Source organism: Biomphalaria glabrata, chromosome 1, assembly GCF_947242115.1.
Source record: "Biomphalaria glabrata chromosome 1, xgBioGlab47.1, whole genome shotgun sequence".
Taxonomy (NCBI): domain Eukaryota; kingdom Metazoa; phylum Mollusca; class Gastropoda; family Planorbidae; genus Biomphalaria; species Biomphalaria glabrata.
The window spans coordinates 60,578,350-60,601,219 of NC_074711.1; the positions used below are offsets into that span (position 1 = coordinate 60,578,350).

At 36.5% G+C, this 22,870-nt stretch overlaps 1 protein-coding gene across 2 annotated transcripts in view; it reads left to right on the forward strand.

Annotated features, from left to right (window-relative positions):
* Positions 1-22,870, forward strand: part of LOC106069445 (neuronal acetylcholine receptor subunit alpha-10-like) — a 211,818-nt gene that overhangs the window by 182,319 nt on the left and 6,629 nt on the right. The window contains exons 3-10 of one of the 2 annotated variants that reach the window (XM_056005376.1): positions 6,266-6,411; positions 6,986-7,030; positions 10,687-10,796; positions 13,576-13,759; positions 16,334-16,489; positions 17,609-17,807; positions 20,318-20,508; positions 22,102-22,197. In XM_056005376.1, the coding sequence (XP_055861351.1) occupies positions 6,266-6,411; positions 6,986-7,030; positions 10,687-10,796; positions 13,576-13,759; positions 16,334-16,489; positions 17,609-17,807; positions 20,318-20,508; positions 22,102-22,197 (1,127 nt within the window). The remainder of the gene's footprint in view (positions 1-6,265; positions 6,412-6,985; positions 7,031-10,686; positions 10,797-13,575; positions 13,760-16,333; positions 16,490-17,608; positions 17,808-20,317; positions 20,509-22,101; positions 22,198-22,870) is intronic. The other variant, XM_056005384.1, reaches the window with a different exon arrangement.

The window sequence follows — 22,870 nt, forward strand, 5'->3', positions numbered from 1 at the left end:
ATCAAGGTATCAAATTGAATCATTAAAAATCATTAAAAATGTTCTATCAAAAATCTTTGTCAAAATATATTATTTCAAAAATTGGTAATGCAAACCATTGACACATTTTAGTTGTGATTGTGTTTATTTGCAGGTTTTTTTGTTTTATCGTTAGAGTTAATATCTTACTGCTAACGACTCACGGGTCTGGGTGTGATTTAAAACAGCAAACACTGACATTTTGTGACTGGAGTCTAACCCAAAGAGTGAGCAATCCTCGTTATGACCAAAGCCTCTACACGTCTTTTCTAACTTAAGCGTCTACCCCAAAAATACTCCTGAGACCCGACCATGTAACAACCATCCTACAGCGCTGTCTAACTAGCAACAATGAATAATTAAGTGTTGACCGTAGAGTAACGAAAGAGTTTTACGGTAAAACATTTTTTTGTGGCGTGTTTTCATGACTTCCCAGCTCTGACAATAGCTTCACGTAGCCCGGTGATAGCGAGTACTAGAAATAGCTTTGTTCAGACTACTATATAACGAGAGATGTCAGCAGTCTACATATAACCTCAACAATAGCAACTTTATCGGACAAGGGACATTACCGCGCCCTCATATTACTCCCCTTGTATCCTGTCAGTAGAAATGAACCACTCACGTGTGGGAGTGGGAAAGTTGTGTGGGTAATAAAAGTGTGTGGGGCTACTTCGGGAGAACTACCTTGCCTGTGTGTAGTTGCTGAATGAACTTTTATGATGTGTCTGTTGTATTTATGTGTGTTTGTTTCTGTTATGTTGTCTTTGTCCTTGTAATCACAACAAAGCTCCATAAGGATCAATATTAAGCAGTCTTAGTGTTAGTCGTGTGGGGTGTAGTGGTGAATCTATGTTTCTTTCTTTATGAGAGTACGTGTTAGCTACCCCATATTCCTTCTCTTCTCTATTCCAATCATTCTTCTAAATCCCTCCCTTGGTTTAGGGACTCTTCAAAATGGTTTTCGATGCCATGCAAAGAATGTTCGGGAGGGGTCTGGCTCAGGAAGGTCAAAGTTCACATTTTAATGGATACCATGTTCTAAATGAGATACAATGATGATTATCATGTCCCATTAACCGGCTTTAGCTTATTTCAACTACCCCAGTTTAAATGTACACTCTTGTAGCACTTGAGCCAGCCTTTTATTATTCAAATTTAAAATTCTGACATTCATCATGGTTTAAAAAAAATGAATATAAACCATTTATTTTGACAGTTTTTCTATTCGAGCTGAAATGTCGCACAGAAACCCTTGTCACGATAGAAAATGTTGTAAATGTTTTTAGTGTGTTCCCTTAGATGTGAAAAAAATGACGTAGCCCAATCTTCCCAACGGACGACAGGTGGCGGCGGACAGAGTTCAAACTCGGGACCATCGATCGACAATCCATAGCGCATACCACACGACCAGGCATGTCAGGACATTTTATTAAAATTTCAGAAATATTACCTCTCCAATATTTTTTTAACTTTGAGATATTTATAATTTTTTTTTTTTAATTTTTACTGAGTATCAGTAATATCCCATTTGCCTATGTCCGCCCCTGCCAATGTGAGACAGAATCTTTATTTTATTACTATATCAATATAACGTAGGATTTATTTTTTTAAAGTATATTTCTTGTTTAAATATTTTCACTTTCAAAGTGGAAAAAAGTTTTCTGTTCAGTCAACTAATTTAAAAATTCAAAATGGAAAAAAGTTTTCTGTTCAGTCAACTAGTTTAAACATTCAAAGTGGAAAAAAGTTTTCTGTTCAGTCAACTAATTTAAACATTCAAAGTGGAAAAAAGTTTTCTGTTCAGTCAACTAGTTTAAACATTCAAAATGGAAAAAAGTTTTCTGTTTAGTCAACTAGTTTAAACATTCAAAGTGGAAAAAAGTTTTCTGTTCAGTCAACTAGTTTAAACATTCAAAATGGAAAAAAGTTTTCTGTTCAGTCAACTAATTTAAACATTCAAAGTGGAAAAAAGTTTTCTGTTCAGTCAACTAGTTTAAACATTCAAAATGGAAAAAAGTTTTCTGTTCAGTCAACTAGTTTAAACATTCAAAATGGAAAAAAGTTTTCTGTTCAGTCAACTAGTTTAAACATTCAAAGTGGAAAAAAGTTTTCTGTTCAGTCAACTAGTTTAAACATTCAAAGTGGAAAAAAGTTTTCTGTTCAGTCAACTAGTTTAAACATTCAAAATGGAAAAAAGTTTTCTGTTCAGTCAACTAGTTTAAACATTCAAAGTGGAAAAAAGTTTTCTGTTCAGTCAACTAATTTAAACATTCAAAGTGGAAAAAAGTTTTCTGTTCAGTCAACTAGTTTAAACATTCAAAGTGGAAAAAAGTTTTCTGTTCAGTCAACTAATTTAAACATTCAAAGTGGAAAAAAAGTTTTATGTTCAGTCAACTAGTTTAAACATTCAAAGTGGAAAAAAGTTTTCTGTTCAGTCAACTAGTTTAAACATTCAAAGTGGAAAAAAGTTTTCTGTTCAGTCAACTAGTTTAAACATTCAAAATGGAAAAAAGTTTTCTGTTTAGTCAACTAGTTTAAACATTCAAAGTGGAAAAAAGTTTTCTGTTCAGTCAACTAGTTTAAACATTCAAAATGGAAAAAAGTTTTCTGTTCAGTCAACTAGTTTAAACATTCAAAATGGAAAAAAGTTTTCTGTTTAGTCAACTAGTTTAAACATTCAAAGTGGAAAAAAGTTTTCTGTTCAGTCAACTAGTTTAAACATTCAAAATGGAAAAAAGTTTTCTGTTCAGTCAACTAGTTTAAACATTCAAAGTGGAAAAAAGTTTTCTGTTCAGTCAACTAGTTTAAACATTCAAAGCATCCTTCTGTCCAATGATCTAGTTTTATAACATACGTTCTTCAACTATCCGAATCATTGGCTCTTCACACTTGGTTGGGGATGGGTAGACCAGGCCATGAGATGTCTGCCCCCCCCCCCTACTTTAACAGAATCCCCCTCTTCCTTGACTGGTTTTTGTTTCTGATGATTACGCTACCCCCCCCCTTTTTTTTTCTTTTTAGAACCATTAACTTCTAATCGGCATTTTGGTCAATGTGTGTTGTATGAGTAACGGAGGTGTGGGAGAGGGTTTGGAGGATGGGGGAAGATAAGGCCTCCTGTCACCGTCACACACCATGAGAGACGGTATCGGCTATTAGGTGTCCCTGGACTGACGTAGAAATTACTGGCGTGAAACCGCGCGAGAGTTGATTTACTAGGAGTAGGAGTGGGAGAGTTTCTGTACAATGGTACACTACACTCTAGCAAGGAAGGGTGAATGTTGGTTGTATATGTTTTGAGAGTATTTATTGACGATATGTTAGTTTGTAAAATCATGTTCTCGAGGGTGTGTGATGCAATTGGAAATGTTGGTTTTGAAGTATTGATTTAGAGAGCCGCCAATATGTGGTTTGAAATTGTGATGGAGTCAAGTATGTGTTGAAGTGTTGTAATGATCTTACTACTAAAACAGCACTAATGGTAGATCTTTAGTTGAACAGCCCTAGAGTCCCGGCTCACACTATTGGATTTCTTTAGACGACGAATTCATCTTCTTATTTCTTTAATCCATATTTATTCTTAAATTCAATTATTTTGTTTCGTTGTCCTAACACTATTTTGAATGATGCATTGTTTGCATTTTTATAAGTCACACATTTCTGTTGAAACGATTTAGTCTTTGAGCTAACAGATGCTTGTCAATAGACACGGTGCTGTCAGTAGACACAGTTCAGTCAATAGACGCTGCGCAGCTAATAGCCGTGATTAAAAAGAATTGATTGACCACTTCTAAGGGTGCTTGCTCCGTGATTGATCGAGAGTTGAATGTTTCATGTTGTGAAGAGAACTTTTGGTCAGTCGTAGTCTGGTACTTCTGGTATGACTTAAGTTCAGGTTCAGTGCTCGTTGTTTCATTTCTCTTCGTCTGAGGGCTGTCGTCTGCTGTTTGTCCACGAGTCTCAAGACTTACACAACGCATAAATCACGAGGCTTGTTGTTTGTTTTTGATGGGGGAGAGAAACAAGGAGGAGGAAGGGGAAGACTCTGATCATAGCAAGAAGACGTGAAAATAATAATGAAGACTCTGATCATAGCAAGAAGACGTGAAAATAATAATGAAGACTCTGATCATAGCAAGAAGACGTGAAAATAATAATGAAGACTCTGATCATAGCAAGAAGATGTGAAAAAAAAACAGACTTTTCAAAAATCAGTTTCTAATGATAACAAACAGATATGGAATCATTTTACAGTGACTTTTTAAAAAGTGTACCCTACTACACTTCCTCAGAACCTGAAACATTTACACCTATGTGTCGGTGGCAGTCTGGAATGTGCACAGTTTAAATGATTTCTACAGGTTCTGTTAGGTGTGTGTTTGTATTGTAACATACTATATCAAATTGGTACTAGACACTCCTTTCTGTGACATAGTGCACTTGTTGGAAGAACAGAACTGATGTCCCACGAGTAAACAAAATCTTCTCCTGACTCCCCAGAAATGCACACTGGCCAACCACATCGCATTCTTCAAAATTTCTTTTCTGAACAGACCTAGCATACACTGCCTGTGGTCCTGATACTTACATGTAGTCTGATCTCGGCACCTCCTTTCTTTTACATCTAATGGTTTTCTGATCAGTTTCAGGTTTCAATTATTTAAAGGGGCATAACTTACGATCTACAGATCAAGGTTACTTCCCTTGGGAAAAACATTCTTTTATGACTCTCAAAAGGCTTTGTAAGAATAGATTAGGAAAATAAGGAGAAAAGATGAAAAAAAAAAAGAAATACTCCCCCACTTCACTCGCTACGCACTTTAACAAATTTTTTCTCGATTTGTACCAACCACGCAGTCATCAACGCACGTCATACAAATGAAGCGTACAATTGCTTTAACAGAGAATATAAAGTTAATATAAAAATGTTATCATTTGGTTTCACCAATCTCACTAAACATCGTATCTTCTACACCTGCACATATCTCTTAGATTTTTAGTCTGTTGAACCTTTGGGGCACCATCCATGATCTGTCGACCGTCTTTCTCCATTCCTATATTTTGTCTTGAATTGAATTCGTTTCAATGAAAGGCCTGTCCATTCGTTTATGTTGTCTTCCCATCGCTTTCTCGGTCTGCCTCTTCTTCTTTTTCCTGGTATTGTTCTCTGAAGGAAGTTTTTTGCAAGCACTGTGGAACATTCGATAGGGCCATGAAGTTAAGGTTTGCATTTTTCGATAGCGGTCTGCTATCGTAATCATGGGGCCCAATTGCATTGTGATCCTGTTTCGAATTTCCAAATTAGTGGTGAGGTCATTGTAGGGGATACTTAGAATCCTATTATAGCATCTCAATTCCATTGCAAGTATCACCCTCTCTAGTCCAGTTATGCAGTTAGTGTATAAGAGTCTCAAGTATACAAGAATGTGGGCATAACCAAGGGACAAATACGTCATGTCTTTCAAAACAAATAAACATAATATTATTGATATTTCTTTTATTCGTACTACGCTTGATGTGGCAAAGTATGTAGGTCGCAGCTGGGGTTGCGTAGCCACGGGAAATACTGCATTCTCCATTCTCCATTAATCTTCGGACTCCAAGACAAGTCTTATTATTGGTATTTTTATTTTAATGAACTTTTTAAGGAGTGCTCCAGTCTAAGTAATGATCTTCTTTGTTATTTCGATTAAAAAAATAATAATGTTGACTTTGTAGTTGATATCTATGTTTGTAGGATATTTTATGTATATGCTCATCACTACGTCTGTCTCTATCATCTCTCTCTCTATGGAGTTTGTCTCTCTCGTCTCTCTCTCTCTGGAGTTTGCCTCTCTCTCATCTCTCTCTCTGGAGTCTATCATGTCTCCTCATAAGTCTCACTTTTCTACATCTTTTTTCTCAGTCACTCCTTCGTCATTCTCTATCTGTCCTATCTCTCTTTCTCTCCAGATATCTTTCAGTGCGAAAAATGGCCAGCTCCGCTACCACCGAAGCAAAAGCCACCTTTAACCTGCGATATTTGTGGACGGGAGTGTCGCTCCAAAGCCACAAGAGGAAGTGTGCCGGTGTAACCATAATCGTTCTACGACTGAAGGAGGCCTATGAATGATCTTTCAGTCATTACCCTCGTCTGACTTTGTCTTTGTCTGTCCGTCTGTCTGTTCATTGTTGTAACTGTTCTCTGTGTTTATATTCAAAACACACACAGACGTTTTATCTTATTTACGTATATCTGTTGCAGTCATGGTGGTCGTGGCAGATCCGAACGAGTACAGGCTGGTTCGAGACTTAATGAAAGGGTACGACAAAAGAATACGTCCCTCACTGAACCACTCTGACTCACTCAATGTGACATTTGGCTTCGCCCTTGTACAGATTATTGATGTGGTAAGTTGCCTGCTGACTCTCAAACCTGAGACAAGATCTCATTTTCTGTTGAACTTGAACACCTATTAAAAAGAAGCCGATGTTAAAATCTAAATTAAAATTTATCAAAACTAATATGTTTTTGTTAAGCAAAAATTAAACAACAATCTTGACTATGAATTTTGTTACTTAAGGGATTACTTGTGGTGGCACCGCACACGCTTGCATGCGACCTGCCGAATTTTGACAAAATAACAAATCACCACTACTACTTTAAAAAAAAAATCAGCAGAAACATTTGTGGTATAACAAAGAAACAAACAAAATTATTTTTTTATTGCAATACCTCTATTCAGTTCGTAACGTCATGGTAACTTTTAAAACCTAAAACCTGGGTGGGTGGACACGGATTTAAAAAACGGCTGTAACGATTTTCCTAGAAATATAACATAAATAACATTTGATGTATATCTATGAGAAAAGAATTACTAGCTCGTTGGTCACAAGGGGAAAGTCTTTGTTTGACCGTTATAAGTTTTCAAAGTAAAACAAGAAATTTAAATTTGGGTTTTCATAATCCTCTTTCTCTGTTTAGGATGAAAAGAACCAGATCTTAACAACCAATGCTTGGCTGAATCAGGTAGGTCCATTTTTTTTAAAAAAACATGACTGGAATTGTTTTCAAATTCTCTTCTTCTTCTCTTCTATTTTACCACTCTTCCTTCTTCCAGCCTCTTTTCCTCTCTCATACTCTTTCTGCATTCGCCTCTCTATTCTCCTCATGTCCATTCTGACTCCACTCTTCTTGTCACGTTCTCTCATCCGTCTTTTCTCTCTCTTCTTTTCTGCCTTCTTTCTCTCGTGTACTTTTAACCTCTCCCTTTGTCTCCTCTTCTAACATTCTTTCAGCCTCATTGTCTCTTTTCCTCCTACCTGCTTTGTATCCCTTAAAGTGTGACATACTAGAATATGGACATACTAGAATATAGACATACTAGAATATGGACATACTAGAATATGGACATACTAGAATATAGACATACTAGAATATGGACATACTAGAATATGGACATACTAGAATATGGACATACTAGAATATGGACATACTAGAATATGGACATACTAGAATATAGACATACTAGAATATAGACATACTAGAATATGGACATACTAGAATATAGACATACTAGAATATGGGCATACTAGAATATAGACATACTAGAATATAGACATACTAGAATATGGACATACTAGAATATAGACATAATAGAATATAGACATACTAGAATATGGACATACTAGAATATAGACATACTAGAATATGGACATACTAGAATATGGACATACTAGAATATGGATATACTGACATACTAGAATATAGACATACTAGAATATGGACATACTAGAATATGGACATACTAGAATATGGACATACTAGAATATGGACATACTAGAATATAGACATACTAGAATATGGACATACTAGAATATGGACATACTAGAATATGGACATATTAGAATATAGACATACTAGAATATGGACATACTAGAATATGGACATACTAGAATATGGACATACTAGAATATAGACATACTAGAATATGGACATACTAGAATATGGACATACTAGAATATGGACATACTAGAATATAGACATACTAGAATATAGACATACTAGAATATGGACATACTAGAATATAGACATACTAGAATATAGACATACTTGAATATGGACATACTAGAATATGGACATACTAGAATATGGACATACTTAGCCACAAACAAAATAGTGGAGTCAATTGTATTCAAATCTTTTAAAGATTGCTTTGTTGGAAAGTCGTTTTTTTTTTTTTGCTGCCAAACTGTCCTTTCTTTGTTGGTGTGTTTACTTGTTTTAATATTTCCCATCGTATTCTGTTTTACCCAAATACCAACTCTGTAGATATATTCATCTCAAGTCGCGATCGCCAGGAAGCCGCGCAGGCTTTCTCTCATTTCCTGACATCTTCACACCACCGAACGTCAGGAAGAGAAAGCACATCCCAAGCCAACATCTTATTCCAGCGATTGTAACAAACTTGTACAGTTTCTAAACTCTTACATCTAGATTGTAATACTTTTTTTCTCTCTCCGGCAAATATTACAGGATGTAAAAATGCAGCGCTCAAGAGAAATAGCTCTTGATTAGTCGGAACTTCAAAATACGCTCATCAAATAGACATTATAAAGAGTTATGTGCCTTGGATAACTCCCCCCTTCTTGTTGCCGCCATCATCGAAGTGTTTTTCATCATCACCAAGGCTACGCCAAATAAAAAAAAAATCTTGTTTAGAAGGTGGTGAGGTCTGTGTGTGTGTATGTGAGAGACAGAGGGGGGAGAGATCGAAATGGGTTTCTAAATATTTTTTTTCTTTTATCTTCAGGAGTATATAGTTCTTGTTACTGTAGACTCCAACAGGACTTCGGGACAATTTTTATTGTTATTTCAGTGACTTGTACCTACAGACACTGCTAGAAACAAACACTTCTAGGCCAGGCTGATTTATGTCTGTTTTAACTCGTACCCTTTGACTGCTTCAAGAGTGCGACTATAGTTTTAGAACAAGTGTGTGAGTGTGTTTAGTTATGTTTCTCACCCACACACCTACTCAGTCACATCCCCACACATACTCGATACCACACACGTTCACTTACACACTGCATCATATTTTATTTTAAATACAAAAAAAGAGTGCACTGGGAAGGTTGGTCCCCAGAAACAAACTATTTTTTTTTCTTCTGATGATTAGACGCCACCTGCAGGCACCTACCTATAGACATACCAACTTTGAGAAGCAAAAACATCGTTAGGTCAAAGGAAGAGTTCGTGTCGGAAGTTCACTCAAAAAATATGTCTGGCCTCTTGGAACTTGTCATACACTGAACTGACTGACTGACTGACTGAATGTCAGCTCCGCCCCATCAACTCCCTCGTCTTTGTTATCAAGAAAGATTATCCAAATATCAACGATATTTACAACGCTATTATCATCCGCTCCACAGAAGTAGTAGATGTACCTGGAGGGCATAACAATTCACGTCACGGAGCACGGGGCCGCAGCACTGCTAACAAACAAAATAATACACATCGACAGCAATGGAACAGAACCTCTGCGGTTCGTTATGCGCTGTTGACAGATGCTAGGAGGGGCGGTATAGCATCGCGTCACGTGCAGGCCGTATTTTATGGAATCACTGTTGTAGGGTGTGCGTACAAGAAATTGCAAATACTCTAGTGTCTGGTTGCTGAACATTTACTTCTAGTTCAAGTATTCCAACGCCTACGTGTAAATAAACCTTAATAACGCCAAGGAAATATTAGCATACGCTTTATGGTGGCAACAGACTAAAAAAAATAGAACATCAAGGCAACAATTTCAGAACAAATAAAACATCAAGGCAACAATTTCAGAACAATTAGAACATCAAGGCAACAATTTCAGAACAAATAGAACATCAAAGCAACAATTTCAGAACAAATAGAACATCAAGGCAACAATTTCAGAACAAATAAAACATCAAGGCAACAATTTCAGAACAAATAGAACATCAAGGCAACAATTTCAGAACAAATAGAACATCAAGGCAACAATTTCAGAACAAATAGAACATCAAGGCAACAATTTCAGAACAAATAGAACATCAAGGCAACAATTTCAGAACAAATAGAACATCAAGGCAACAATTTCAGAACAAATAAAACATAAAGGCAACAATTTCAGAACACATAGAAGATCAAAGAAACGAGTAAAGAACAAAACGAACATCAACAACACAATATCTTAGTTTTTTTTATTGATATTTTCTGAAAAACTTATTTCTTTGATAGCATAGATGACAGTCTTGGATGGGCGGCATAGTGCAGTGCTGGTAAACACTACCAATTCAAAGATTTTGTTTTTGGAAGGGGGGATTTCCATAACATGCTCGCCTTTCATGTGTTTCTGCTAGACGATGTTGTCGAGTTGGAGGGTCCGTGGTTCGTGCTCGGGTCTAAACTAGTCATTGTTTCGCTATTTTGAACTCACCATATTCTATGATTAAAAATACTTTAACCTTTTATATATGTAACATTGTCACTAGGAAGCAGCTGCTCTCTCAACAAAAAAAAAAGAATGTTTTAAGTACCTCAGGAGCTACTTCTTTAGTTGCATTATTCTGTTTTGTTGTTCATGCTGTTGTCTTGAGCTTAGACCCTGAACTAAGAGCACTTGACTTTGACCTACTATAACAAATAATTTGTCTCTTCTATTTCAGATCTGGACTGACTATAACCTCCGCTGGGATCCGGCTAAATATGGCGGCATCAAAGTGTTACGTCTTCCAGTGGATGAAGTCTGGAAGCCAGATATTTTACTTCATAATAAGTGAGGGAGCCTTTGTCTCGTCTGCGTCATGTTTGAGTAGACAGGGCCACAGCTAGGGTGAAGGGTCCCCAAAATGAGTGTCTGAAATTGTTTTTACTTTAAATATTACGCCATTATTTCATGTCATGATGTCGAATGTCAAAATGCAGGGGCCCCAAAAGAGGTCAAGACACCCGGGCCCTTAAAGTCACTAAATACGCCACTTGGTGTATATGTATCTAGATCTAGACCTTCACCTATCCCTTAGTCTGTTGTACGGTGGGGCACCACACAAGAACTGTCAACCGTCTTTCTCCATTCCTCTCTGTCCTCTGCCTTGGATAGAGTTTGATTCACTGACAGGCCTGTGCATTCTTGGATGGTGTCTTCCCATCGCTTTCTCTGTCTTCCTGGATCTAGACCAAGTCCAAGTGGGCTTCTGTAGCTATCAGCTATGTTATGTTATGTGCTTGTGTCTTTATGGCGTGTTTTTGTGTTTGTGTTTTATGTTTAGCTTCGTGTTCATGTTTGTAGTTTGTGTTTTGTCTAAATAAATGTATTCCTTTACTTGCTTCTTGATCAATGTCAAGTCTCATTTTAACCCTCTGAATGTTTATGTAAATTTTTATGTAAACTTTATTTGATGTATACTAAAACTCGACTAAGCCACGTCAGTAACATTCAAGTAGTCACATTTGAGATGTGCAGAAGTAGAGTAGGCCTACAACAAAGAATTACACAAAGATATGTAGGCTACAATTTTAGAGAGCATTACAAAGTAACACTCAGTTATTTTTTTTTTATCCATTTACTCTTCAGCTTATCAGTATGGTAATGCTCTAGTTACATATAATTTTTTTTCATTTAACAATAATGTGGGGGGCTGGGGAGTGTATTAAAAGAAGGAGAAAACATTTTACAGATAACTTGTTGATACATGCCTTACATGCTTACAGCTTTAAAAAACTAAAACTACTCTGTTTAAAAGTCGATCATTTAATGAACAAATACAATGTGGTCAGCTGTGGTCAGCTGTCAAAGACAAGGGAAAGCCAAGGCGCTCTGTTTCAATTCTTCCTCCAAGTTCTGGTCACCTACCCCCCCCCCTCTCTCTTCTGTTCAACCTTATTTTTCTCTCAACTTTAAAGAAGGTCATTTTGCTTTCCATTAAGACCACTGAGGTAATAGTGAGTGACCACAGACCAACTACTGGTAAATACGATTAGCTTTGTAATGGCCGTCGTCTGGTTCTTTAGAAAAAGCATTGTTTATTTGGACACACTGATGCCTCTTTCAGACACTTCATTCTATTTGTTCTAGACGCTTCTTTGTTTCTAATGTGTTTTTAGAATCCTAACTTGATCTATGCGTTTATTCTTTAGTTACTTTTATAGTCTAATTATTCAAGTATTAATAACTCGTTTCTGAATTTAAGTAAAAATATCAGCTGCACATATCCCACATCTCTTCATTCATCTATGTATTGTGCCAGAAATAGAGTTACTACCATAGACAGACCCATATCCCACATCTCTTCATTCATCTATGTATTGTGCCAGAAATAGAGTTTCTACCATAGACAGACCCATATCCCACATCTCTTCATTCATCTATGTATTGTGCCAGAAATAGAGTTACTACCATAGACAGAGCCTTCCATTCTCTATGCAGCCCTCCCATCGCTTCCTTTGTCTGCCTCTCCTTCTTTGTGCTGGTGCTCTTCCTTGTAAAAAAGTCTTAGCGAACCTTGAGGATCTCATTCTATGGCTGCACAGTTCTAACTTTTGTTTTTCACAATGGTAAAAGAAGGTCTCAATGTGGGATCCTGTTTCAGATTTCCACGTTTGTGATGCAGTCTTTGTAGTTCATATATACAATCGTCCTGTAGTATGACCAGAATATCAGTAACTCTGCAGTTAGAGTAAAAAATTCGCTCGCATAAAGTTTCACAATTAATTCAAAGTAGTTTCTATTATTGGAGGCGCGGTGGCTGAGCGGCAAAGCGCTTGGCTTCCGAACCGGGGGTCCCGGGATTTTTTAATTTCGGGATCTTTGGGCGCCTCCGAGTCCACCGCGCTCTAATGGGTACCTGACACTAGTTGGGGAAAAGTAAAGGCGGTTGGTCGTTGTGCTGGACACGTGACACCCTCGTTAACAGTCGGCCCTATAGACCACAAGTATGAAAGGGGAACTTTACTTACTTTTTAGTTTCTATTATTATTATTTTTGCATAGAACTATTGTATGCTTTTTTTCTCCTTGCTGCTTTTGTATGTATATAATATTATATATTATATAAATATATTGATAGATAGATATTTAGATAGATAGATAGATAGATAGATAGATAGATAGATAGATTGATAGATAGATAGATAGATAGATAGATAGATAGATAGATTGATAGATAGATAGATAGATAGATAGATAGATAGATAGATAGATAGATAGATTGATAGATAGATAGATAGATAGATAGATAGATAGATTGATAGATAGATAGATAGATAGATAGATAGATAGATAGATAGATAGATAGATAGATAGATAGATAGATAGATTGATAGATAGATAGATAGATAGATAGATAGATAGATAGATAGATAGATAAATAGATAGATAGATAGATAGATAGATAGATAGATAGATAGATAGATAGATAGATAGATTTGTTTTCGTTACTTGGATGTATTATTTAAAGCATGTTCTTACATTCACCTAGATGTAACCCCCATGAAATACGTAAGTCTACGTCTCATTCTATGTCCTTCTAACAGCTGACTTACTTTATTTGTTCACAGCGCTGACGTGTCTGCCTTCGTTTCGTCCATCTCTTCCAACCTGATCGTGGCCGCTGATGGCAACGTGACCTGGTTCTCTATGGTCATCTTTAAAAGCTCCTGCTCCATCAACGTCCGCTACTTCCCGTTCGACGCACAGAACTGTTCCATGCAGTTCGCCTCCTGGTCATACGACGGCTTCCTGGTGAGTCCGAGATGTTCCCCCGGTCAGCCTGAACTGGCTACATCAACGGGGCACTCATCTTTATGCATCTGTACATAAAATCGATGCTCTGTTTTTTTTTCTCCCCTCCCCCCACCCCGGTCTTTAGTTTAGTGGAAGTGTCTGTCCACTTGAATTACGTCATACATCGGTTCAAGCAAGAGATTTGTTGTAACGTGTGCAGGTTTGGGGCTGATTTGAAGTCCCAGTTGTCTATGAGCTGTAGGAATCTCATCGAAACTAAACTTGTTCACTGTAAAATGTTTTGAAATACGCCTGTGTTATCAACGTTACAGAATCATTGCTGTGAACTGACATGAACTTTAAAAAAAAATGAAATAAATACTTAAAATGTTAATTTCAGACCCTGCGCTTTGCGACGCAGAATATGCGAAAAAACAAATCGCTAATCAATTCCAGTAGCTATGGCGGTCGTAAAGTCAATAGTTAATGTGCATTTCGTGTGACCCAGTGCCTTGACTTGACCTAACTAAGGAAAGAGACAAATGAGAAGTGATCTACTAATTCTACTTAAAATCGCTGACTGTACTGGGACTCGAAGTTCGACTCGAACATTGTGTATTTTATTTCTGTAATTACGTAAAAAACACACAAAAAGTAAAGTTTTAGAAACTAAAATTTCACTTTTTTTCTATATGTTTATGACCTACATTCTTAGAATATTTATGGAGTCAATGTAAGGAAATCAAATTTTCTGAAGCTATTGAAATGTAAATGTAAATATTTCAAGCGTGATATTTCTAAGAATGACTTGTACATCAACTCTGTCACGTGATGTCTGCCTTTCATAATCAATGAAGTTAATGTATTTAGAACTAAACTTCAGTTTTCTAATTGTACTTTCTGTAGTATGCAATCAAGTGCTTGGTGAGGTTGGCTGGAAGGCACGAAAAATAGTTCAAATAAGGGTCTCCCACACACACACACACACACACACAAAGTGAGAAAGGCCATAAATCCAACATTAATGAGACACACATCACTATTTCCTTGTCAACTTCAGCACTTGTCCAGCATTGACAGAGTTGTATTTTGTTTGTTTGTTTAGTAAATGAGCACAGAGACTTCTTGTACACCCTCACCACCACCACGTTCTTAGCAACAGCCCAGGGAGACAATTCGTCCCTCTCTATTTCCTTCCTACCATCTTTATCCAAGCAGCCGAATAGAAGCTCTAACGATGTATCAACTTTAGATGAACTCTAGCCCACTCTGGTCTTACTTGCTCCTGAACATACCAACTATCGTATCGATGCTTTCAAATGAAAATATTAGCCCGAATCTAAATGTTTGCTCTCAATATTTGCACTGGCGATACCGCACATTAAATCTCATAAATGAGTCGGACCTGGAGGAAGAAAGTGGCACTGAGGACGAACTTGGGTCAAGGTGACATTCCATTCACGGCTTTGAGCTGCCTGGACAATTAATCTTCTCACGATGAAGCAATTACTTTAAGATGTAGTCCAACTCTTAATCAACAGATGAGCTCCCTATTTAGATCGGACACACGTGTTGACATTGCTGATATAGACAGAACGAAAACTTTTGAAAATATGTCACACACTTTGTATAGATTAATATAGTGGTCGAACCAGCAATCTAACAATACTTTGCTCTAAACCAGTAATATGTTTTTTGAAGGCAGTTGTGTATATTATTAAAGCCATTAAGTAGTCTGGTGGGGGTGGGGGGGATGTAACTCAAGATCAAAAACGGAAGCTAATGAAACAAAACAAAAATAGATGAATGTAAATTAGAGAAAGTTGATTTTCATAAGAGAACTTGGTACTTAGAATTTTAGCAAGCTTCAGATCTCGATTTAGAGATCTGGTACTTTCTTATTGAAATAGCGAAGTCGAGACTTAAGTCTTGTGGACTTCATGTCCTGGAAGTAAGGGTTATAGTTGCAGGAAATGAACCGATTAGAATAAATACATATCTTTAAACCTGTGAAGATCATGTTTAGACCTAATCAATATACCGCCTTTACTTTCACAAACTTGGGTGGACTCAGAAGCGCCCTAAAAATCCCGAAATTCAAAATCCAATTGAAAATCTTCACAGAGATTCGAACCCAGCACCCCAGGTTCGAAAGCCAAGCACTTAACCACTCAGCCACCAGGTCCCCATTACAAAGAAGTCTAAAGTAAAATTAAATGGTATAATCATTTTGTTGATTGTACAGTTTTCTTTTTTTTCCGCCTGTTTTTAATATCGATTCCACCTGTCATCATTATGCTAGTGAGATTTATATTTCGGTATCCTTATTACTTTTATGCTAATTACAGTCTTGGTGCTTAATTTTCTAAAATGATCGATTTTAGATTTGGATATGGCCCTACATTCGTGCAAAGCATTATTAACTTTATTGTTTTGCTCATTATTTTCAATTATTACGATTTGGTTTTTGTGTTTGTTACTTTCGATAGTCATGATTTCATTTGTTTGACTTTGTTAATTTCTCAGCACTTTTTAAAAGAACATTAAAGAACATTTGAATGTTTGCTTAATGTCGCCTGTCGTCCTCTCTAGGTGAACCTCCTTATGAATTCCAACGAAGGTGATATGAGCAACTACATCCCCAACAGCGAATGGGAGATGATACGCTTCTCCGCCGAGAGGACGGTTCGATCGTTTTCATGTTGTGACGAGCCCTACCCAGATATAACCTTCTATATTGTGATCAAAGTAAGTCCGATTGATCCACAGCTCATTAGCGGGAGGGGGGTTCGCTGGTCATTAGACGTTTCGCTGGTCATTCAAGGGAGTAGAGTTTTGATGGATCGTTTGTAAGGATGCTTTTCAATAGAGCTGGTTCTGAAAAGAGAGCTTAGTTTGAATTCGATTCGAGGGGGTGATGTTGTAGAGACATAGTACCAGGTGTGTGGATATCAGGAAGTCTGCAGGAAGATATATTGGAATGGTTTATTTGTTCAGGATCTGTTCCCCTCTAGCATAAAATTTGACCTAGATACACGTTTTGTCAAGGGAATGAGAGGGGAGGGGTGGGGTGAAGCAATTTTCGGATAGTCAGACTCTTCATTATTTATGTGGTATTTTTTTTTTAATGGAAACACACCGGGCAATGTTACTAATCAAATTGAAACTGTTTTATCAGTGAATGTCAACTTTGAACATTTCTGTTCTCTTTTAAAATGTTAAATGCTGAAAACCATTTCAAAAGTTAGTTTGGTTATCAATAGGTTCATCCTGAAATTAAAAAAAAAAGCAATATAACATTTCAGCTAAAGGAACGCGTGTACATCTAATGTTATATTTCACTGGTGTTAGTATGATTTTAAAAAGATATCATCAACAAGATTGATTGTATGCTAAATAAAATAATAGTTACATTTAACTTATCTGTATCTACATAGTTAATGAATTATTTTGTTATTATAAGCGTATTACTTGGTAATAAATACAAGTGTTCAGTTCAAGAATGGTCCAAACTATATAAGAGTATTCACGAGTTGAAAAGGATATTGTCCCACGATGATATAGGATTGAAGTGAACTGAAATGGGTAGGCAGCAATCAAATGTTTCATATGACCATTACTTCATATTTTTTGATTCCCGTTTAGACATCAGCGATCGCCCAATAAACTTGAACCACCACTAGACGTCCAGAAGAGTTAGCGGGTGAGGAGGAGGGGTAATTCAGGTGTTACAATCCCCCTGTTTTGTTTTCAAGTAAAATGACCTAAATTCAACTACCAAGTATGGTAGAACCCTTATTTTCACCCCTTTGCATAAAGAGTCTATAAAGCACATCAAATTGTTTCATTTTCTTTGTATCCCAACAGCGGCGTCCTTTATTTTACATCTTTAACATGATATTACCCTGTATACTTATTACACTGGTGGCCCTACTCGGCTTCTACATCCCTTCCGACTCTGGCGAGAAGGTGACCATGGGGATCACAACGTTGTTGTCAATGACAGTCTTCATGATGTTAGTGACAGAGAACATGCCGCCCACCTCCGATGTGCTGCCTCTGATAGGTAAGACCTTTGATATGTATCACATGTACAGCCTCTGATAGGTAAGACCTTTGATATGTATCACATGTACAGCCTCTGATAGGTAAGACCTTTTATCTACATCACATGTAGTGCCTTTTATAGGTAAGACCTTTTATCTACATGTACTGCCTCTTATAGGTCAGACTACTGCCTCTTATAGGTAAGACTTTTTTTTATCTACATCACATGTACTGCCTCTTATAGGTCAGACTACTGCCTCTTACAGGTAAGACTTTTTTTTATCTACATCACATGTACAGCCTCTTATAGGTAAGACCTTTTAACTACATCACATGTGCAGCCTCTTATAGATAAGACCTTTCAACTCCACCACATGTACTGTCTGGTAAAGATAAGACTTTACATCCCATTTACTACGTCGTATAAGTAAAGACCTATCATCTACATCTAATGTACTAAAACTTATAGGTCAGACCTTTCCCCTACATTACATGTACTGTCACTTATAGGTAAGACCCTCCAATTGCATCACATATCAGGCCTTCTTAAGTCACGAAGCTATTTCAGATTCAATACCATATGCATCTGAGCACTGCTATTTATACAATATTCGTGCAACCTCCTTTTAGTATACTGACAAGTGTAGATTATAACAGCCGCATACCTTACAGGTTTCGCTGCATTCCGTAATCCCAAATTTTAATTCCAGCTCTAAAGTAGAATGCACCATACATTACAAGTATTTCCACTAGTAAGTCCGTAAAGTACTTCCTTTTTGGTGTCTAATGGAATTAAGTAAGTGCAGACCCTGAGACAGGATTTTGTGGAGGTCCCTTCAATTTTTCGAAAACCTTAATAAAGATTCACTTATGAATGAAACAACTTATATAAATAGAGTTCAACTACTTATATTAATAGAGTTCTTGTACATTTTATCTCACTTTCCTTCTAAAAAAAATATTTAAAACGCATATTTTAGTTTTTAAAAGTGTATATTCTTGAGTTTGTGAAGGGTAAGACCCTTGGTAGACGCCATATACCCGGAGCTGTATTGACTTATTCCGAGCATGCTGAAAGCCTACATTTCTTAATCAAGACATTTTTAAATCAAGACATTTCTTAAGACATTTTTTGCCAGTCGTAAAACTTAGAAAATGTCAGAACAAAGTTTCTAACCCGTCGAAATTCGGATATATTTGTATCTCTTTGTGGTTGCCCGTTTCTTGTGGAGTTCCCGGGGCTATAACTCCGCCGCACTCTTAGTAGGTACGGTCCAGTGTGGGTGTTCTTTGTTATTGCTGGTATTTAAGCAATTATATAGGTAGACCTAAAAGAACTAAAGATTACTGTAGGAAATGACCATTGTTCCTAACATTACATTGCAATCCTCCCATCTGTACTTTAAATGAGACTAGAATTAAAGTTAAATGTCAAGGTTGTATATAACCCTCTAGAGATGTTTAAGTAATTGTAACCGATTCAGGGATTGGTCTGATAACTGGGTTAACCTCTTTTTAACCTGTCACTACTGATGTCTGATACTCTAGAGGACGGACTGAATCGTCGAGGTTATTTAAGACTTTATATAAAAGAATGTTCTCACGCACTATAACTTAGACGATAATAGCACTATAACCTAGAGACAATAATATCACGATAACTTAGACGATAATCACACTATAACTTAGAATATAATCACACTATAAATTAGAAGATAATCATACTATAACTTAGACGATAATAACACTATAAATTAGAAGATAATCACACTATAACTTAGACGATAATAACACTATAAATTAGAAGATAATCACACTATAAATTAGACGATAATCACACTATAACTTAGAATATAATCACACTATAAATTAAAAGATAATCACACTATAACGTGTAGACTTCTTAAATTTTAAACTCCGATATCCTAACGTGACAAATAAATTCTTCCCAAAGACTTTGTAGTCAAGAAAGACGCCTGAAAGCTTCAAGTTGTCGTCTTCAACTCAATGACCATAAAACAATTTTTTCGTTAACCAAATTGTGAATTGTACAACGCACTTTACATTACGGCTGCCAATGGTCTTGATACGTTCAGCTATTAGTGTCTTATTTAGCTAAGCATATCAGACTCCATTTTAAATTGAGATAATTTGACGGGTCAGCAAAGCTTTTAAGAGCAGAATATAATTTTTAGACATATAAACATCTGAGTTAAAAAGTAAACTCTTTTATTATAGTTTCTTTTGATGAATGGAACTAAAATGGTCGAAGCTCTGTCGTGTCATAGTGTTGGCATATGAAAGAAGCATGATTACAAATTGTGTACACGTTATTTTTCCCACTGATGTTCTGTATTAAAGACCTCATAATGTTCTGTATTAAAGACCTCATAATGTTCTGTATTAAAGACCTCATAATGTTCTGTATTAAAGACCTCATAATGTTCTGTTTTAAAGACCTCATAATGTCCTGTATTAAAGACCTCATAATGTCCTGTATTAAAGACCTCATAATGTCCTGTATTCCAGGTATTTACTACGGGATGACAATCTTCATTGTCTCCTTCGCTACAGCCATGACGGTGCTAACCCTCAACATCCACCACAAGGGCAACTCAGGGAGGCCGGTGCCTGGAGTCATCAAGAAGATTTGGTTCGAGCTCCTGGCCAAAATGTTCTGCATGAGGGTGGACAGTTGGGACGAGCAGCCCAATAACGTGGTCAGAATAGAAGCTGTTCTAGTTAGATTGAATCAAGTGGTCAGAATAGAAGCTGTAGTAGTTACATTGAATCAAGTGGTCAGAATAGAAGCTGTTTTAGTTAGATTTAATCAAGTGCTTAGAATAGAAGCTGTTCTAGTTAGATGTAATCAAGTGGTCAGAATAGAAGCTGTTCTAGTTAGATTGAATAAAGTGGTCAGAATAGAAGCTGTTGTAGTTAGATTGAATAAAGTGGTCAGAATAGAAGCTGTTCTAGTTAGATTTAATCAAGTGGTCATAAGCTGTTCTAGTTTACATTCAAAATGTAATGATTACTTTGAAAGAGATTTGGGAAGCAAGAAATGGAATAATTACACATGTTCATGACTAATTAGGGCTATAGGTGTCATTTTTTTTAAAATTGAAACATTATGCGTTTGCATAAATATAATAAACCCAACATGTTGCTGGCTAGATAACACAATTCCCAAGTCGCACTTAGCGTCATAAACAAAATTAGAGAGAGAAAGAGAGAAGGAGAAAGAGAGAGGGAGAGAGAGAGAAATAGACGTGAAATTATGTGACTATTTTTAATTTGATAAAAATATTTATAATGTTCAAAAAATGTGTGTCCACTTCGTATATATCTACGTGCTGGCACACTATTAGATGAGCTTCTAAAACACCCGTTTCATTAGAGCACAATTGACTCTATACTTCCACTTGATCATATCGCCAAATCTAGATTTTAAGCCTTCAAATTTGTTATGCCAAAAATTAATAGCTAAAATGCTAGTCGGGATTGAAAGCTAAGTTATAACTCAAGCTAAGTTATATGTTATCTATAGTCAATCACTCTGGTTTTTCTTTCAGTGTTGGCTTCAGATTATTTCAATCGGAATGAAACTATTTCTATATTATGTCTGATATTTGTTGTCAATGTTTTGCGGCAGGCTCATGATTCTTTGCAAGTTTCTATATTTAGAGGCCTCAGCATTTATTTACAAAAAAAAAAGAGTTATTGACAGACCGTAGCGTTTGTTCACATACCCATCACTTCATCATGTTCTCCGTTTCACAATGTTTGAATGTCAATACAATCAGTCGAAGGCTGCTAGGATGCTAATTAAATAACACGCACTTTATTTGTATATCAATGTATATGCATGCCTCATGCTTTACTATTGTAGCGAAACTTCTGAAGTCATTTAATATTACAAATAAATGTTGACAGTTTTACAAGTACCTGCTTTTGTTATATAAGGAAACATTTCGTGTGAAGTGGATATAGTAAATCTTATAATATATATATATTTGAATATTCTTTTCTATTAATTGTTACAAATAAGTTTTTTATAATTGAGGCAATTTTTTTTTTACAATTTTGAATCAATTTATAATTCACTTGAAGAATTTAATTAATTTAGATAACATTTTGTTAGATACTAGAACTCTTTCTTGGTGTTGGCTTTTCACAAATGTGTAAATTTGATGCGGAAATCACTATTTGGCTTCAAACATAAAGCGATATTTTGTTCCTTTATTTTTGACTTTTCTATTTTTAGTTTGTTTTTTGTTTCGTTTTGACTTCTGTTCTCGCTGTTCTACTTTCAGTTCACGCCGGATTGCAATGGTGCGCCCGCTGGATCGTCCTCCCGTTATATCCGTTTCAAAGTGGCAAACCCACGTGACATTGAGCAGCTCAATTTGGTATGTCTGTCAAAAGGATCTCTGTCACACTCTGCCCACTGTAGTCCCTGTGACACTGTATTCTGTAAACCCTATCTCACCTGCCGTATAGTCCCTGTGACACTGTATTCTGTAAACCCTATCTCACCTGCCGTATGGTCCCTGTGACACTGTATTCTGTAAACCCTATCTCACCTGCCGTATGGTCCCTGTGACACTGTATTCTGTAAACCCTATCTCACCTGCCGTATGGTCCCTGTGACACTGTATTCTGTAAACCCTATCTCACCTGCCGTATGGTCCCTGTGACACTGTATTCTGTAAACCCTATCTCACCTGCCGTATGGTCCCTGTGACACTGTATTCTGTAAACCCTATCTCACCTGCCGTATGGTCCCTGTGACACTGTATTCTGTAAACCCTATCTCACCTGCGTATGGTCCCCGTAGCACTATATTCTATGTAACCGTGTGGAAGTAACCAAGTGATTTCTTCCAAAATCTTTTGGAAAGATCTCCAATATCTGTCGTGCAATAAAAATAATGTTTACATACTCGATTAACTTATTACTAAACTTTTAAGTTTCAAGAGTAAAACAAAATAGAAAAAAGCGATAGCAATTTGTAAGTTTTCTGTAAGAAAGGTAGAGACCAAATGTCGAAAGAAGTGTATCAAATCATTGAATTAACAGAAA